The sequence below is a fragment of the Eupeodes corollae genome, chromosome 1, assembly GCF_945859685.1.
Source record: "Eupeodes corollae chromosome 1, idEupCoro1.1, whole genome shotgun sequence".
NCBI lineage: Eukaryota > Metazoa > Arthropoda > Insecta > Diptera > Syrphidae > Eupeodes > Eupeodes corollae.
The window spans coordinates 310634272-310653909 of NC_079147.1; the positions used below are offsets into that span (position 1 = coordinate 310634272).

At 34.5% G+C, this 19638-nt stretch overlaps 3 protein-coding genes across 6 annotated transcripts in view; 1 reads left to right on the plus strand and 2 right to left on the minus strand.

The window, feature by feature from the left end:
* LOC129942941 (bicaudal D-related protein homolog) overlaps positions 1-2024 on the minus strand; it is a 31493-nt gene extending 29469 nt beyond the window's left edge. Inside the window, exons 1-2 of one of the 3 annotated variants that reach the window (XM_056052102.1) lie at positions 1887-2024; positions 1078-1274 (exon numbers count right to left, since the gene is read on the minus strand). In XM_056052102.1, coding sequence (XP_055908077.1) covers positions 1078-1257 — 180 coding nt within the window. In that variant the 5' untranslated portion in view covers positions 1258-1274; positions 1887-2024. Of the gene's footprint in view, positions 1-1077 lie in introns of all 3 variants that reach the window. The other 2 variants (XM_056052101.1, XM_056052100.1) reach the window with 2 other exon arrangements.
* A 5154-nt stretch (positions 2025-7178) lies between these two features.
* LOC129942939 (G patch domain-containing protein 1 homolog) lies at positions 7179-10227 on the minus strand. The gene is made up of 4 exons (XM_056052097.1): positions 10075-10227; positions 8574-10016; positions 8288-8510; positions 7179-8222 (listed from the first exon to the last, which is right to left on the minus strand). Exons 1-4 carry the CDS (start codon positions 10136-10138, stop codon positions 7181-7183), a joined length of 2772 nt encoding a protein of 923 aa, XP_055908072.1. The 5' UTR covers positions 10139-10227; the 3' UTR covers positions 7179-7180.
* A 3011-nt stretch (positions 10228-13238) lies between these two features.
* On the plus strand, positions 13239-17462 carry LOC129942937 (dynactin subunit 1). 2 transcript variants are annotated; one of them, XM_056052095.1, is made up of 3 exons: positions 13239-13398; positions 13462-13539; positions 13594-17462. In XM_056052095.1, the coding sequence occupies exon 3, from the start codon at positions 13611-13613 to the stop codon at positions 17292-17294; it is 3684 nt and encodes a 1227-aa protein (XP_055908070.1). In that variant the 5' UTR covers positions 13239-13398; positions 13462-13539; positions 13594-13610; the 3' UTR covers positions 17295-17462. The 2 variants fall into 2 exon arrangements, with proteins under 2 accessions (XP_055908070.1, XP_055908069.1); XM_056052094.1 differs by having other exon boundaries at positions 13598-17462.
* The last annotated feature ends 2176 nt before the right edge of the window (positions 17463-19638 follow it).

Consider the following 19638-nt stretch of genomic DNA (forward strand, 5'->3'; position numbering starts at 1 on the left):
GTTTTCAACTAAAATAACTATGATGTCAAAACAAAACAAATATTATATATGCATATACATATGTATGTTTCTATCATAACCGTCCTGTTGTGGGTCATAGAGCTAAGAGCTCGTCAAACAAGGAGTGGATATTTTTTATCTACCTACAGTGTTGGCCAAAATTTAAGCAACTTGATTTTTTTATTTCATCAATTGAAAAATGTTTCAAACATCTTTTGTATAACTAAATTGTCTTAATATATTCAAAATAATAATAGTTACAAAAATTATATGTAGTAAACAATAAACTAAACGAACATTAATAGTCCAATAGTCAGAACAAAATAATAATATAATATTTGAGAGAAAGAAAAGACTTTCGAGATTTATCAGCACTTTGCATATCCTACAGGCATACAGACCAAAAGATCCAACACAATGGATCCTGGAAACCTTATGCAATTTCTGTATACAATCTATAAACATTTCTGCATTTTTTTGCTATATTATTTTCGATCTAGAATCAAATCAAAAATTTATCCAAACCCTTTTCAACTTTTCAACATCTACATTTTCACACGAACTCATCAAATATTATTGAATTGTTTTACATGATAAAGTATCATTTTAAAAAGTGATAATCCTCAAATTTTTGGAGCAAGCAATCCACAATGTCCTTGTATTCAAACGTATCCATAACTCCATCTTTTTTATACAACAAAAATAAAAAAAAAACAACAAATTTAGTTGCTTTAGTTTTGGCCAACACTGTAGGTACATAAAACTAGCTACACTATAAACGTATCTATATCCTACCTACCAACCTATTACCAATGTGTGCCATACTTTAGATATTTTATTCAAATTTTCATTTCAGAGAAAACTCAAGGACATTTAGGTAATATGAACAAAAATGGCGTTCGTTTTTTGTATGTGCGCTGTATTTAGGAGTCAGTGCCCACTTAAGTGCCACTAGGATATTTTTGTGTGATGTACAAAATCAATAAACCACCTACCTACCTATAAAAATAAAAGTTTTCTTTCTTTTCATATTTTATTGATAAATATCAAATGAAACTGCAATAAGAATAAACTTACCTCAAGTTTTTGAGAATAATCTTCAATAAGTTTTTCCTGTTGTTTTACTAATTCCTCATTTTTTTCTAACAACGCCTTGCCCAGTTCTGCTGCCAAGACTATATCCGCTTCCTTTTGCTGCAATTGGCTCCATATATCGCCGTCAGCTTTTTGGCCAACTAATGTTGATCGAGCCTCCATATCCAAAATGTAATCCTCTAAATTTATCGAACTCGTGTTTTGATTACTTTGTATATTCATTAAATTATTTTGTTTATTCATAATTGAATAAGACATACGTGTGATTGAATCAACTATTTCTAAAACTCATCAATACACTGCTTCAATCACTTTTATTGCATTTCAAAAATAAAATTTACAAAGGTAACTAATTAAATAATTGATGAAATGTTAAAATTTAACATCTTTGGTTGTTTTTGTTGTTTTAAGATCCACTACCTATGTATATAATGTAGTATCTATTTACATTATGTGATGTTTAAACTTTATTTTCTTCTTTTCGTTAGCAATTTTGTTAAAAAGCGAGACAATAAAATAATGAGAGGTCATAAATAGAAGGAAGGTAAATTTTTGTATTTAGAAACAATGGATGAACGGGTTAGTCACTGTCACAAAAATAAACGAAATTATTATTAAAATAGGACTTGGTTCCTTACAATTTAATTTATTACAAGAACTTGGGAAACATGAAACGTATTGCATCACAGTAAAGCGTTTCTTTTTTATTATTTATTTTTATAGGTTAATAGATGGTATCGATAAAACACTATACTGCACAACGTTAACCCGCGAATATAACGATGACTTACTCTTAACCAAGCAGGCTTTGTTTTGACTGAAATGTTACCAAGCAACTTCGTTGTTCGGTTCGTTCTTCTCATGCCATGCCAGGCCAGTCGCCAGTCCAGAGCACTGAGCACAGCAGTTGGCACTTTGGCAGTTGCGACTCCGCTCCGCTCCGACTCGTGAGTCGTGAGTACATGCAAACTGACAAGTGGCGCAATCAAAAATCCGAGTTAAGAGTATCTCCTAACCTGTTATCTATTTTTGTATAGTTACCTTACCTTAACTTACCTGTGCTATAGGTTAGGTACCATGTTCTCTTAATAGCAAAATTGTACCTACCTATTTACCTTATGTTACCTTTATAGGTATGAAAGTAACACTAGGGCTGTATGAAGTATACGATAAATGAAGGCAGAACAGAGGCAGTGAACCTAAGCAGAAAAAACAGATGATGGAATTTAGGTTTGCACTTAATTTATTCTTTGAATTTGTTGTTTTAAAAATATGGTTAGCACGGATACTTTAAGTTGTTTTCAATATTTAAACCGTTTATAAATTGAAATTTTTCGATTGGTTTTATGGAAAGGAGATTATCAAAGTAGTGAAGCATCTGAAAAATGGTTCTGAGTTCTCTAAAGAAAATGTATTATTTTTATTTTTATTTCTATTGAATTTTTGTCTTCAATGAATGTTAAACACCTTCCTTTATAATTGCAAGACATATCAAGGAAGCAATGCACCGCACGCATGAGGTAGTTCGTCTCTTTATTGGTAAGAGAAAAAGGCAAAGGGGGATGGAGAACGAAGAAGAGCCATGAATTCACTTCATTTATTGACGAAATTGTAATCAAATGAGCATAAATAAATTTGATTATTATTTGGTTATTTGAATATAAAATTATTTAATTTGCTTTGTTATTATTTATTGGAGAGAGAGTTTTTGCGAGAATATACCTACTTTCTTTCTCAGCTGGAGTGCAATAAGTTTCTCTCGTTAGATGTTTCATAACCTTATCTCTGTGATGATTCATAGAAAAGCAGTGTTTTTGTAAATTTGGTTGGAAGGTAAATTCTTGGATAAAATATTAAAGAAAAAAAACATTTTGCTACGTGGAAAACACTTTAACACATTATCTAAGAAGAGGCCAAGATATTTCAATTTTGAAGTCTGAAGTTAAGAGAAAAATGCCCTTGTTTGTTGAGACAGATAATAATAAACATTACTGTAACATATCTTGGGGGTTCGGATGTTGCTGTCACTTTAAAATTTGTAACTATTTTTATTTCATACTCTAAATTAAAATACAAAATTGTAAGTCAATTTTTGCAGACTTTCGCAAAAGATTCGAGGTGGAAAATTTGTATGTTAGTTTTTTTTTTGGTTTATAAGAAAACTATTCATAAAATTTATTTGAAGATCACAATGCACAATATACAATTTAAGCTTATAGAGTAATTGATTCTTGAGATATTTGATGTCTAAAAAATGTTCCATTTTTTTGAAAATGCTCTAGTAATAAAAACACCCACTGCTTTTTTTGATAGTCCTTTCGGCACATCTTATGGTATCAACTGTACAATAATAAATACATACATATGCATATGTACAATAACATATGTGTTTTTTTTAAATTTTTTCCAATGGAATAAGGTATCCCAAACGTACCGCACATACGCTAGATTTTGTAAAGAAAAGTGTCCAGTATCACTTGGATTTTTTCCATCAATTAGATCAGTGTTTTTCAACATGTGGTCGCCTTTCTAGAGGGGTCGCAAATGATTCTTACGAGGAATTTCTTATTAAGAAAAGAGATAATTCAAGGAAATATTCATTTGTGTCAAATAAAAAAAAAATAAAAATTACCTATGAGATATAATCCGTCTTAAACATTTGTCTCAAATTAACAAAAAGTTATTCTTAATGCAAGGGTTACGCTTGTTTTTCAGAAACCAATTTCTCACAACGTATATCCTTTTTTGCTATATTGAGAATTAAATCGTTTTCCAAATTTAAGCGATTTCTTTTTTTACTTTTAATTTTGGCCATTAATACAAATGTCAACTCGCACAGTTACGAGGTGGCAAATGGAATCAAACACTTCAAAGCCTCTAATATTAATCCAGGATATTCTGATTTCCTTTTTAACCAAAAGGTATCAAAATTGAAAGGCTTAAATTCCAATTGCAGCATTCCATCAGCAGATAGATCCAGCAGACTTTCCTTAATCTTGATTGCCAATTTCGCCTCATTTACAGCAGTATTTAAAAACGGATTAAAGATCCACCTTGGCTCAAATTCTTCGATATCTCTTCCATTGAGAAGTATTGACATATTTCTTTTTTCAACTTTTCTAATACCATTCTCATACCAGGTATAAATTCCTTGATATTTATCTCACATCCGACTTCTTCAACAAAAGATTGTGTCGAGGAAAATGAATCTATGTAAGTGGTTTCGATTAAGAGACGATGACCAAAATTCAATTTTGTTTGTAAAGTCATGGGTTTGTCTTTAACAGTGATGACATTTTCATCCCGCCCTTGCAAGCTTTTATTCGAGATGTTAAATTTAAAATGTATGAAAGTATAAGAACTTTACTTTTTACTTGTTTGTGATATACAAAAAACATTAGAACACCTTTTTATAGAAATTATCATTTTGATGTTTTCAATTATTATTATTATTCTTGAGCTGAAATTGAATAGACGTTGTTACTTAATTATTATTTTAATAAAGAAGCCTTTACAAAAGTAAAGCTCTTAAGACTGTTGACACATTATTTTAATTAAACAAAATTTGAGTTATCGAAGTTCGACGGTACGGAAAAAAAGCAAAAAAGGGGTCGCGAATTATTTCTTCATGTTAAAGGGTCCGTTTCATGTAAAGTTGAAAAAAAAATGAATTAAATAGATGATAAGGAGTTACAAAAATGGACTTATCTTAAGAAAAAGTAATTTGTAGCTCACCAATAAGAATTAATGCACACAAGTTTGAACTCTTCACTAATTTGTGTATATACAAAATAAATTTGGTGGCGCAAGAGGCTGTTGAGAACTAGAACCTGAGTGCGAGTATTGGTGTTAGGGATGGAGGCGACCTACAGTTTTGAGTCGAATAAGATCGGCTAATTTGGGAAAGCACTTTTCATGAAAAGAATTTCTCTTCGAAAATTTGTCAATTCACCGAGCAGTACCCGTGAAAAATATGTAGAACGCACAGGCATATTATACTTGTGCATATTCGAAAATAGCGAGGTATCGCTTCGAAAATTCTCCTGTTTTACACTTTTCGTAGGACTTTTGCTTCAAAGTATTCTTTCGGTGAGCTGTTCAGAATTGTTCCTCAACATTTTTTTAACACATCTAAGTGCAGTTTTTGACGATTTCTTACTACTTAATTAATTCTTACATGAAACAGTTACAAATTTTTAAATAAGTGTCGGAAAATGTTAGAAACTTAAAAAGAACTATTCATTTTAGTATTTTTTTTTATTTATTCTTTTCCAAGAGAATAGCAAACGAAGAAACAAGCTGGCAACACTATGTACAATAATATTTACCTTTAGGAATTGAAAATGTATTTATTAGATAAAATTACTTTATGAAAAAATAGGATTAATATCAAATAATGAAAATATTTTGACTGAACTAAATATAACTGCGAAATGTTTTGTTTTTTTTTCAAGGTATTTGAGTTCGATTTTTCTGACGATATTCATTATAAACTTTCTGAATTAAGCATATCGTAAAACGTTTTATTTTTAATAAGCAATATATTTAAGACAGTATTGCTGTAGTTTAGGTTCAAATCATATTCTCGAATATTAAGTTTTTACTTCTTAAAAAATTGTGTTTCTTAAGATGATACTATATTGTTAATATTTTTAAAAAACAGCGGTGACCTACATACATATGTACGTATGTATGTACATACGTACATACACATATTTTCACATAAACTATCAAATCTGTCTGTAGCTTTTGCAACTTAATGAAACCATACGATGTCAACCACTTCATAGGAAAATGTCCAGATTGAAGTGAAATCAGATTTGTTTCTTCACAGCAGCTACAAATGGTAGGAAGAATTGCCGACCTTGCCTTATCGCGAAGCTGTTAAAATCAAAATCAATTTATAAATTAATCTTTTTAAATCTAAAAACCTTTAATTGGCTTGGATAAGTATGTTTTTTTTTTTTATTTCGACTTATAAGAAATACAAAAATATTCGGCAAGTTTTGCATTCGTTAAAAATGTCAAACTCGATATTTTTATTTCTGTTTGTCCTCGCCCCTCGCTCCTACAGTGTCCAAAACATTGGCTCGTTGGACTTCAAATTTGTAAATATTTTGGTTTTAAGTCCATTCGTTTTGGGTGTTTTTTCATATTTTTTTAAGATTAAAAATAACAAGAATTAATCAACCTATCTCAATCATTTTTTTTCTGTACAGGCTCTCACTCGTATACCGTCTCAGTAATATTTGATGATCAAAAACGTCATTGTTTTTATTTTTGATTTAAAAAAATATGAACCATTGTTTTTCCAAATTCGATGTCTCGAAAATGCGTCATTGTTTTACGAAATTGAAATTTAAAATTTAATAACCTCTAAATAACTGCATACTGAAAATATACAAATTTAAAAAAATATATGTACATATGCATAAAATTGATGAAAAAAAAAACGCTCTGATGGTTTTCAAATAAATATTTTTAAATTCTAGGTTTTTTTTATGTTAAACCAAATGGCATTTAAATTTTTGAAAACAAACTTTTCTTGCATGTACCTACATTTTTAAATAATAAAATGCAAGAAATATTTTTAAACACGCCCTTTGGATACATGATCAAGTCAGTGCTACCCAGTCGTACATTTTATTACTTTAAGACACTACGTCGCATCGTACCAATTACTATACATATAGCTTGATCATCCTATAATTTTAAAAAGTGCATTGCAGTTCAGCTTTCATTCAGAAACTGACATCGAATAAGCCTATTAAAATTTAAAAAAAAGTTCGTATACGCCCGGGTGCACAACGATAAATCATCAGCTTAACTTTAGAAAAACTTCGTCGTAAGAAACTACATTGTATTTTAAAAATTGAATAGGGAAAAAACACCTGAAATTGTTTTTTTTTTGGCCTGGCCCTCCGACACTATGGTTTTTCTACCATATAACTTCCTAGTTTTATAGCTTACCCTCTTAACTGATGTTTTAAACATAATCACACAAAGCAATATAAAGATGTTTTGTATACATACAAAAACGACTAAAAGAAATAAAATAAGATTGCTTGTTAAAAGAACTTTAATTTTAATGTTTATCTTTTTTGTGTTTTTTTGATTTTTTCTTCTTGTCCTTTTTCTTTTTTTCTCGTTTTTCTTTTTTGCTTTTCTTGGATGAACTTTTCTTTTCAACCCATTCCTCTACAATTCGGGTTGCTTTCAAGGGTTTCGACGACAGTAGCTCAGCCAACCTTTTATCAATATCACTTTCATTCTTACTTTCTGTTTTATTGTTTAAAAGGTGATTTGGGACTTTAGGACCATAGATATTTTCAAGTTCTGGAGTAGTTTCGTCATTGACGACGACTCTTTCATGCCTTGGCTTAAAAGTTATTTTATTCGTATTTTCGGTTTCCTCTTTTTTTGGCTCTTCATCTTTTTTCGGTTCAGGCTTTGCAAATAGAGCTGCGAATATGCCCCTGGGAGGTGAATGGTTTCTTAATATATTCATAGGGACAGATGGTTTAACAAGGCTATCAGCTATCTCGGTAGGAATCACTACTTCAGTGTCAACTTCTTTTTCACCGTCCTGGCTAGTTTCATCTTCACTGGATGAGTCAAATATGGACTTGAAAAGATCTTTCTTCTCAGAAGGATGTTTGTGTTTGCTCTCCTCAATTCTTAATTCTAACTCAGTTTTCGTCTTTTTGCTATCCACATTAAGTTTTTTCACAGAAAGAACTTCTGGGATATGTTCTTCTACAGGTTCTTGGGATGTTGAGGCAACTTCATCTTCGTTTGGAGGAATAATTTTCATTGACTCATGACTGCTTTGGGTTTGCACTTGTTTGACTTTTTCAATGTGCTTCGGTATGATAACAGGTGTTACGAAATCTTTTTTGGAATTGATAGAATTTTCTATGTAATCGAAAACAGAAAATTTGCTCTTTTTCGGGACTTTAGGTTCAACCAAGGTCCCTCCGAAAGGTTCCGGAATGTTGAATCGCTTGCATATTAAGGAACATGGTTTCCAAAGTACTTTAGTTCTTTTAACTAACACCTCAACCTTTTTATCTGATATCTTCGTTTTTATTTGGGGTACAATTTCATCTGTTGATTTTGAAACAAATCTGCAGTAAAAAAAAAAACATTTAAATGATCTTTCTTCTTTAATTAAATAAAATCCTTCAAATACCTTTCCGACATCATTCCATTGAGAGGTTTGTAAATGCTGCGTGCTTGAACAAACTCTTTTTGCTCCATTTCTCTGTCCCATTCCGACAGGTGAACTGGTTGGATTGTCCTTAAAAATGTCCTGATATCTTCAGTGTTTTGTAAATTCTTCTCCAGAAACTTTTCATAGCGATCTTGTTTAGCTTCGTTCCCAGCAAATGGTTTGAAAATTCCAGATGTGTTTGCTGTAAATAAAATAAAATATTTATTACATTTTAATTTTACGTTAGGTTAAAAGATATACTTACGTAAGCATTTGGTAATTTTCTTGGCTTCCGATAAAACTTCTTGGTTTTCGCTTTTAACGGATTTGTCTAGCTCGGTGGACTGCATAATTTCAACACCGGCACTCGTTACCAGTCCTCCTTTCACAAAATTATCCTGTTTCGACGATAGGAGATCTAAAAGTCGTTTAGTTTTGCTTTCCCGTTCCTTATATTTTTCATTGATTTGCTGTAGATAAGACTTTCCAGAACTAGAATCCTCCGTTTCGCGCTTTTTATCTTCTCCTGTTACTTTATTTTCTCCCTCAAGGATACTTCTCCGGTCATCTGGATTCAAGTCATGACGACCTAATCCCTTTCGCTTCGAATCTTCATTTTGTTTTAAAAGTGCAAGCTTTTCCTCTGGAAGAGGATCAAAGCGTGATTTTCTTTGCAACCAGTTTCTTGGTTGAAAATTAGATTTTAGCTCAACTACATATGATGGTTTCTGGATATCGGAATTTATAGATGGTTCTGCAAAACCCTCCAATACCAACACATCTTGCGTTGGAGGTAGTTTTGATCTACCCCGCTTCTTTTTACTTTCCAAACTAAAGTCATACTGGGTCATATCGTCTTTGGCGTAAATGTCTTCGTCTTCTTCTTCGAGCGCACCAACACCGAACGCTTGTCCTTGTATTGATAGTTTTTTGTTACTCTTGCCCAAGACTTCTAAGGGTCCGAACAAGTTTATGTGAGATTTTGTTTCGCCCGCCACTTGACGACTCAGTCCACTATAACCCAAACCAAATACATTGTCTTTGATGACGCATACAAAAGGCTCATAGTCATCGGGAGCAAAAGTTAATGCTCCTTCTTCTTCATCTTCGTCATCATCATCATCAGATCCGTCCGATCGAAGTTGATACGAGCTTTCTGCTTGGTCATCATTCGACTTGGATGTGCAACCATACATCTTCATAACATAGGCCTCTCTGTCATTTCGCTGTTTTGAGCGTTTCTTTTCGCGTTTAGTCTGCCGAGCTCCAATACCTTGGTTCGGCTTCCAGCCCATTCGTCTTAAGAGTCGGACGGCTACTTTTTCTCTAGCCGGTTCAAGAAGTTGATGCAATATGGGGACACCAGGTATTGCACCGCTATCTCTTGTAGCAAATTTCCGTTTTCGACTTTGCGACTCATCGGTTTTTGAGAAATCATCTCTTGCTTGTATCCGTTGAGGTGCTATTCCGAACTCTCCCAAATCCTCGTCGTCCATAAAATCAGTCGGTAGTTGTTGTTGTCGTTTTTCTGCCTTTTCGCTGCGAGAACTCTTAAAACTCTGCGGTTTCCAACCTTCAAGAGATCCGACAGTGTTCCAAAACCCTGCACTGAATCCACCAGTGAACGCTCCATGGAATCTACGTCTTCCATTCTCATCGGTAACAATTTGATCTTCAATTGCCACTGGTTTCTTAGAAGGTACCTCATCTATCAATAAACATTGTGTTGAAAAGACTGTTTACTAGAAAATCATTTTCATACTGACCTTCTTCTAGCGGTTCCAAAGGAGTTCCAAATCGACAAAGTGGTGCATCTTCATAACCATCCATTTTAGTTGGCTTTTAAGGAAAAGAAAATATTATTTAATAAATATACACAATAGTTTTCCCTTCTAATAAAATCACTCATGAAAAAGAGTTGACAGCAAGACGTCAAATAAGTTGACAAGTAAGTAGGGACCGGATGGAAAAAGAGATTTGGCAATCAACCAACGTCATATATGGTTGTTTCTATTGCCAAATGCGTCAACCGGAAAAAAATAACTGAGAAAATATTGCGAGTATTGTAAGCGTCTGGAAGCTGTATTCAAATTAACACAAAAAAAACTTCTTTCTTGGGAAACTAATATCGCACTTTTTGCTATTGATAGACAACTATTTATCTATCTCTTTGACTATTAGCTTACATAAATCAAATTCGTTGTTCTTTACTATCATTTATCAAAAATATCATAGCTTATAGCTTATTCTATACCAGTTGTACAATCGTGGTTAGGTATTTTATCTTCAAGGTTAGATCGTGACATTTTTTCACACCGATTTAGGTAAATCAAGGTTAAAATCTGTTTCAAGGTTTTTATATATGATAGAAGTAAGTAAAACGTAAGTAAGTAATAAATAAGACATGTTCATTATTTGGAGAAAAAGATCAACCCAGTGTTAATAACCATTTTTATTTGGTTTTCTAAAATGAAAACAGTAAAGTTAAAGACGCTCGGCTTTTACTTCATTGGGTTGGTTCATTTATCTACCCGTGCTTCCAGCCCTAGTAAAAAATTTAATGGGAAACACAAAAAACTCTATTTAAGTACGGTCTTCACCTGGTACCTTGTACCTTTTGGTGTTGTAAACATTGGGCCTTAGCAATAATCAAAATTAAAGCTCACTAAAATATTTAACTGGGTTTTAAATATTTTGCAATACTAAAACATTTTAATAGTTAGGTTAAGGGCTAACGTCCAGTTGAATTTATTGTTGGGAAACTGAACTATAAATAGACAGTTAAATTAAACTCAATGGTTTGCACTGTCGTTTTGACAGCACACGCAACAAATACTTTTCAGGTGGACCGGTGGAGCAGCTACAAACAGGAGGCGCGGATCAATTTAAGTCAAATTAATTGATCTTAGAGAGAGACCAGTGGTGGAAAGCCTCCTGAGGAACCTTCTTAGATCGGTTATGAAATTGCTAAAATTTTCAATCTGGATTTTGTTGAATATACCGCAGAATTTGATTACGATGCAATATGGCTTGATGATTATGTTGATAAGTAAAATATATACTCCTTATTATTTGTAATTGTTTTTAAAATATCTTTTTTTATTCAAATCCACCAGAACCTGAATTTTATGGATAATTTATCTGCCAATGAACGAGAACTATGCCTTTAAATGAATTTAGCTTCAATTCCTTCACTGGAATTTCATTGGCAGATAGATTGTCTGAAAAATCTAACTGAACTAACTAATCTAACTTAACAAGCTGAAGTTTTTTTTTATTGATAAGTACATAACTATTATTTTGAAATAAGTTTATAAGCATTATGTTTTTTTTGTGATTTTCTTTGTATTATTTAAGTAGAATAAGTATTCAGTTTTAAAATATAAATCAACGTATAAATGTACCTTTTTCAAAAAGTCATTAATAAATAATTGTTACTCAAAAATTTGTTTTGTTCTTATTTTTTCACTCAAAAATTTCGAAACATTTATTATTTAGAACTCTCAATAAATTTAATTAAAATATTGTATAATTTAATTTTAGTCAAATATTTTTTTTTTGTTTATGCTTGCAAATTTTACGAACGTCAATTCGGGATCATGACGAAATTTAGAATGCCAAAAATCTCGAATGCCGAAAATCTCAGAAATAAAACAAAATTATCTAGAACGCAAAAATCTCGAATCCACAAAAATCCAGAATTAAGAAAAATCTCGAAAGACTATCTAGAAAAAAATTTCTAAAAAAAAATAAAATTACGAGATTTTTTTTTGGAGAGGTAATTTGAAGCTCACGTTAGACTAATTTTAATAATACTGAATTTACTGTGGATGTTCTTACATTTTTATTGCCAATGTGTTTAGATGGGTAACTGTTCTCACCGGTGCATGAGTAGCAATGTGCCATTGTATGATTGATAAATTAACTTGTCAACTTTTAGTTTGTTAAGGAGAAGTAAATTATCCAGAATGTATGTTTGAATTTTTGCATTCGAGATTTTTTTTTCTAGATTTTGGCATTTCGAGATTTTATATTTTAGATTTTTGTTTTCGAGATTTGTTCCATTATAGATTTTTGTTTTCGAAATTTTTATATTTGAGCTTTTACTTTCTAGATAATTAATTTCTAGATATCGTGGTAAACCCCGTCAATTCATTGCTGTCTTTTTGACATAGAATGTAGTAGACATTGTAATAGAAGGCTAATTAGTAAAAGAAGTGTTTATTTTGGTTATTAGCATACACGCAAATTAACTCGCTATTTAACCCAACGATACCTTAATGTGTGTACCGATTTATTATTAATAAGGTTCATTGTCTCCGCTGTTAAGTTTTTAAGCTGGTATTAACATCAATGAAGCTATAGAAACAGAGATAATGGGTGGTATTAAAATTTCAGTTCTGCAGTCTCATGAAAATGAGTTCTGGAAATAGGCTCCAGATATTAAGATTGAGAAACGAGTCAAATATGAATTTCTAAGCAACATTTTTCTTTCATTTCAGTCTCAAAAAAAACATGCATTTTCAAAATGTATTCTTCAAGTGAAAGTAGAGTTTTTTGAAAAAACTACAAATAAACGAGGATACGTGTGAATTTTTGTTTTACACAGCGAACAATCAGAGAACTTCTGATAAATCATGATGTTTATCTTTAAACGTAATTTGCAGAATCTTGCAGAAATCTTCAGCAATTCGGCCATAAAAACTAGGATCAATGGTATCAAAATTATCATCATTTCTACATCTTCTTCTTTTTACATGTGGTTTACTGCACAATACTTAAATTTTAAGTTTTGATACTCTTAGCAATAAAAAAGTTTGTTTCCTCTTTTTGGATTTCAGAAAAATAAACTGTCCGTATTTTCTACAGACAGGAAAATTTTCAAATGACATTAAGAAGAGGACTTTCTTGTACATCTTCGAACACTGCTGACACTAGTCATCACTCATCACAATCGGTCCTGTATTCTTCCGAATCCCAATAGTTTTTTTCAGAAATACAAGAAATTTCAACAAACTTTTAAGTGTTTTCAGCCTCAATTGACTTTTAGTTCAAAGATAAAACCATTCAAGAACATTTCTGGGATATAGGTATAATTTTTGATGTAGTTCTGACCATACCCTCGATAAATACTTGGATATACATTTTTAAAGGTGGTTCCACTTGGAAACTACGTCACTATTGGGGACACCATCTCAGCACCAAAAAAATACCCCCTTAGAAAATATTTGGTAAGAAACAAACTGCATATTGTGTGACAGTACTAATAATTAGTTTTCACTAAGCCAGGCGCCCATAAACAATGTCTGAGAAAACGATTAAGGTAAATGCGAGAGTGGAGATAGCTGGGAAGAATGTCCGGGGGAAGGTTGCTTATGTTGGTGTTACGGGCTTCGCGGGTGGCAAATGGGTTGGTGTAATTCTCGACGAACCCAAAGGTAAGAACAATGGAAGCGTAAAGGGACATTCGTATTTCCACTGCATAGATAAGTACGGAACTTTTGTGCGTCCCACGCAGCTTATTCTGCTGGACGAATCGACTGAAGATCTCACAGACGGCACACCAACGTCAGCCGCTTCAAATCGAAATCGGTTAAGTAGCTCCCGTACTTCGCTCTCCTCGAGTAGGCAAAGTCTTACTGGTTCTCGGACGCAGCTCTCAACTTCTCTCACAGAAAGAAATTTCACTGCGGGTAGGAAAAGTTTGATGACTCCGCCAACAACAACTACAACGGCAACATCCTCCACAGCTTCCTCTTCAGAATCTCATCCATCGTCTAAGCGGGCTTCTTTCGTGGAAACGGGATTCTTGGAGATTCTGAAGCCTCAGTTCACTCCCAGTCAGCCTATTCGATCTCCTTCATTCACCACTCCACCTGCAGCCTTGGGTGCTACTTCAGCTGGCGAGGAAAAGGCAACTAACGCAGAACAACAGCAAATAATCGACGGTCTGAAGACTCAAGTAGATGATCTGACCGAAAAACTGGAAACGCTTAAGCAGCGTCGCTCAGAGGACAAGGAACGTCTGCGAGAGTTCGACAAAATGAAGATTCAATTTGAGCAGATGCAGGAGTTTAGGTCAAAAATAATGAATGCCCAAACGCAGCTCCAGAGAGATTTGCAAAGGGCAAAACAGGAAGCAAAGGACGCAATAGAGGCAAAAGAACGGCATGCCCAGGAAATGGCTGACTTATCCGACAACGTGGAAATGATTACTCTCGACAAAGAAATGGCAGAGGAGAAAGCCGACACTCTTCAGTTGGAATTAGATTCCACGAAAGAAAAAATCGAAGAGTTGACTTTGGATTTGGAGCTTCTCCGAGCAGAAGTCCAGAACAAGGCTGACTCAGAACATGGCAACAGAGCAATTGGTGATGGAACAGTAACTGCTTACGAAATCAAGCAACTTGAACAGCAGAACCATCGCTTGAAGGAAACACTTGTGCGTCTTCGGGACTTAAGTGCGCACGATAAGCACGACATTCAGAAGCTAACAAAAGAGCTTGAAATGAAGAAATCCGAAGTAGCTGAGCTAGAACGCACAAAAGAGAAGCTCTCAGTTAAGTTGGACGAACTGGAAGCAACCGTTGCTGATCTTCAGGAACAAGTAGATGCAGCTTTGGGCGCTGAAGAAATGGTTGAGCAGTTGGCAGAGAAGAAAATGGAATTGGAAGACAAAGTGAAGCTGCTCGAGGAAGAAGTATCGCAGTTGGAAGCATTGGAGGAAATTCACGAACAGTTGGTAGAAAGTAATCACGACTTGGAAATGGACTTACGAGAGGAACTTGATATGGCAAATGCCGCTAAGAAAGAAATTCTCCGAGAGCGCGATGCTGCCATTGAAACCATCTACGACCGTGACCAGACATTGGTGAAGTTCCGAGAACTGGTGCAAAAGCTTAATGAGCAAATGATAGAACTCCGCGAGAAGAGTTCTGAGAGCACAGACATAAAGGCATCCCTGTCCGACAACGGTGGTGTGGGAGGAAAGAAGGATGCACTGGTAAATGATTCAATCGACTACAAACAGATGTTCGCAGAATCCAAAGCCTATACCAGAGCCATTGATGTCCAGCTAAGGCAGATTGAGCTTACTCAAGCCAATGAAAGAGTTCAAATGCTAACTGCCTTCATGCCGGACTCTTTTATGAACAGAGGAGGGGACCATGACTCGATTTTAGTAATTTTACTCGTCGCTCGAATCGTTTTTAAATGTGGCATAATTGTCAGCCAGACACGCGAAAGATTCCCAGCCGTTGAGAATATATCCAAGGACGCAGTCATCCAAGGTCACAGCGTGCATCAATTCTCTTTCAAGTCCAGATTGTTGCACTACATTCACAACCTTCAATGTGCTCTGCATCAAATTCTATATGGCCTGAACTGTTGCCAGCCTGATACACTTTTGCGAGCAGGTGGTTCACTTCCTGAAATGATTGCGCAGGAGAAAACTGTAGACTCCATCATAGAACTCCTAAAGCAAAACCAACTCGATGAAAACTCCTTCACAGAAAACATCGAAAAATGTGTTTCTTTCTTCAATGCAATGAATTCCGTACTTCTAGCCGGAGAAGACCTCCTGAATGAAACCCAAATGATAAGAGATTGTGTTGCCTCATTGGGCTCCGCTTGTGACTCCATCCTTACTGATGGTTCTATGATCCGCGCCATCATTCGGGAAACCAGCGACACCAGTGATACGATACTTCTGATGCAGTACGTAATTGAAAATGCCGAGAATGTGAAACAGAACATAAAGTTGATCAAACGACGACTGCCCCAAGATCTCCATGTGGTGAAATGCAACATATCTCCACATAAAATTGAAACCATGCGCACAATAACCGCCTCTCTGAGTAAAATAATGTCCGCTCTGCACATCGCTTCCAAGCAGGCTGTGCAAACAATTAATTCATCGATCGAGAGCGATAATGCGGCAGAGACCACAATTGAGCACTCAAAATTCTGGGAGATTCTATCGTCTGCTTGTGAACGCGTTTATGAACAGGACGATAGAGGTCCATCGCAGAACTTCAAGGCCGTACTGGCTCCCGCTAACACAGACTTAGCTCAACTCGCTCAATATCTGCTGGATAACGAGTATGAGATAATGTCTAGGGCAAACGCCAAGGTCGCCGAAAAACAGGTCTCGCCGATTCTAATGCGGGCTCAATTCATCAAGAAGCAACTCGAACAAAAGAATGTCCTTGCTGCTACACTGGAAAATCGTGAGGCTGACATAAAGCAACTTAAGTTGGCCGCCAAGATGAAGCAAAGCGAGCTCTCTGAGATGCAAATTCGCAAAGACATTGCGGAGAAGAAATTATCTGTACTGCAGCATGATCATGAAGTTACAATTGAAAAACTGAAGCGGCAGTACGAAGAAACCTATGACCTCCTCAAAAAGAAAGAAAAAGAATTCGAGGACACCATGGACCACTTGCAGAGTGACATTGAAGCCCTTGAGAGTGAAAAATCGACACTCCGCGAAAAACTTAAGCTCAACACAGGCAGCAGTACTTCGAAGAGAAGTGACACCACTACCCCAGCTTCGTCAAACATCGTGAGTGCAACAGTCACTGCAGGTTCACCTATCCTTGCAGAAGAGGTTAATCTCCTGAAGAGTGTGCTTTTGGAGGAGCGCAATGAAAGATTGCGCCTGCAGGCAGACTCCATCAAACAAAAACTCAAACTATTTGATCCCATCCACGTTCCACAGGCTAAGGACAAACGTATAATTGAGCTAGAGAACCAATTGGCCAAAATGAAGCACGATTGGGCACTGTCCTTCTTGAAGACGTCGCCTTCCTCTAAAGCTTCAAGCATTGAGATGTACAAGCGGCAGAGAATGTCAATTGAGCGAGAAGCAAGAACACTAGCATCTGAGATTCTCGGTGAGTACTTTCAAAGAAATCCACATCGGGCAGCGCCTTCAGACTTCTCTCAATTCCCAACTGTGGAAGTAAAAAAAGTATTTCAAATGTAAAGTAAAATCTTAATACTCTTCTTTTTTTAATCATAAACAAAAGACATTTAATGCGCGGCAGCCATTGTGTGCTAAAACCTTAAAAATCAAAATTATCTGTAATACTAAACATTATTCTAACTTATTTATATAAAAAATAATAAAATAAAATTGTTATACAATTATTTAGATAGGTACTTTGTATTCTTTTAATTCTTTGGTTTGAGGTATTATCTAATGCAGTTGACAAAAATCATTGATTATGGCAGGAACATGTGAACGGTTTTTCTTCACTCCTTCAGGAAAAGGTCAATTTTGGTGCAGGTGAGAGTAGGTTTGCATAATGTTGTATCTATTGAATTTTTTTAAAAATATGTATTTATTATAAAAACAACTTTTTTTTTAATTTTAATTTTTATTTTTAACAACAACTTAAAGCTAACATTATTCAAATATACTATCAATAACTAAATAAGCAATAGCTTAAAGCTTCAAATAAAATGGTTAGGAACTTCCTGTTGTCTAAGGACAAGAGTTGGACGTACCCTCTAATTAATAAAATTAAAATAGAGCAAATCAAAGAGTAAAATTCAAGCAAGGAAATTAAACTTATTTTTTTAAATTCTCAAATATCTACATATAATAATCTATTTCACTGTTGTTCAAAGAAAATAGCAAAAGCTTAATATTTCTTAAGAAAGTAAGTTCGACTCTCTTGCATCTTATATTTTCTGGCAAGTTATTAAATGAACGAGGGGCAGTAACTAAAAAAATGTGAAAAGTGCGCTTTCTTAATGTTAGGGTACCGTGACTAGATTCATGCTGTTGACACGTAAAATATAAGATCCATTCATTCTAGAAGCGGAATATCCCGATTCTTCGAAGAATATTTTCAATTCTTTATAGAAATATAAATGTTTTAGTAGAAGAACATTAAGATTCCTGAAGAAACCAAAACGATTAATCCTAGCTAAGACTCTTATAGCATGTTTTTGCTTAATAATAAATGGTTCAATTTTGTTATAATTCGTCTCACCCCAAGAAGAAAGTCCATATTGTAGCTGGTTTAAATAAACCATTGTATACTAACTAACAGACCACAGAGTTGGTAGATTTGCCTTACAACTTTGTTTAGATAAGCTTTTAAGTTAGAAGTATGTTTTTTCCAACACATCCAAAAGTCAATAAGTATACCTAGCTATTTGAAACTTTCAACGCGCTCAATTTGAAAACAACCATCAGAGCAAAGCAAGTTTTCATTTAAGGAAGTAGTGGGATCATGCTGGCAATCATTATTAAACCGACTTCGAAGATATAAAGGTGAATCATAACTTAGTGTAATATCTTCGCGGATATATCTCATGTACATTTTGTAGATGAAAAGAAAGTGCACATAGAAAGTATTTTTTTACGGAATCTTATAATGCTTATGACAGTACAAGCAATTCAGAATTTGGGAGAAGATACCTAAAGATTGATTTTTATAATGTCTGCACCTTGCATGGGGTGGAAATATTCAACCGGATAAAGCATCCCACATTCTTATGCAGCTAAAGAAAATAATGAGACAGTTAAATACAGATCATATGTATATGATAGCATGGGACTAAGTAAATCCAAGCATTATCCACTCATCGTACTTCATACGATGTATCTCTTATTCTAACAATAAACAATCTTGAATCTCCACCGTTCTATTGATTTGGCATAATTTACTTGTGAGTTCAATGAAAGAACATTGGTTGAACTTAAAAGATCGATGAAATCGGCAAAAGTGTTTTTCAAGTTTTGCTTGAAACTTTCGGAAAGGTTGTTCCGAATAAACTTAAACAACAATAACCCCGTGCAAAATTGTGGCGATGTTCTTGATTCTAATGTCTGTACATTACAATAAGCTAAAAAAGTACTTGACCGTTCGACCGAATTTTTTATTTTTTTTTTATAATAATAATCGCACACTCAAAGGGATATACTACCCTTATTATGTTGATACAGTGTGAGCACTAGGAAAGGAAGAGAGGGGTTGAAAGGAGGCTGGGAAAGACAGAGTGTGGCAAGACATTCCACATTCGCATATTACGGTTGGGCTCCAGGGTATACTGATGAGCATTCCTAGAAGCGCGAGTATTACGGTTGAACTGTTTAAGGGAAGGAATGCAACTGGCTATTTCACTAGAGCATAAGCCGTTAAAATAACGGTAAAAGAGGGTGAGACAAGAAACATTTCGACGTATATACTTACTTACTTACTTAAGGTGGCGCTACAGTCCTGTGTGAACTAGGGCCTCACCCAACAAACTTCTCCATCTAGCTCGGTCCCTAGCTAGATGTCTCCAGTTTCGCGCTCCAAGTTGGGTGAGGTCAC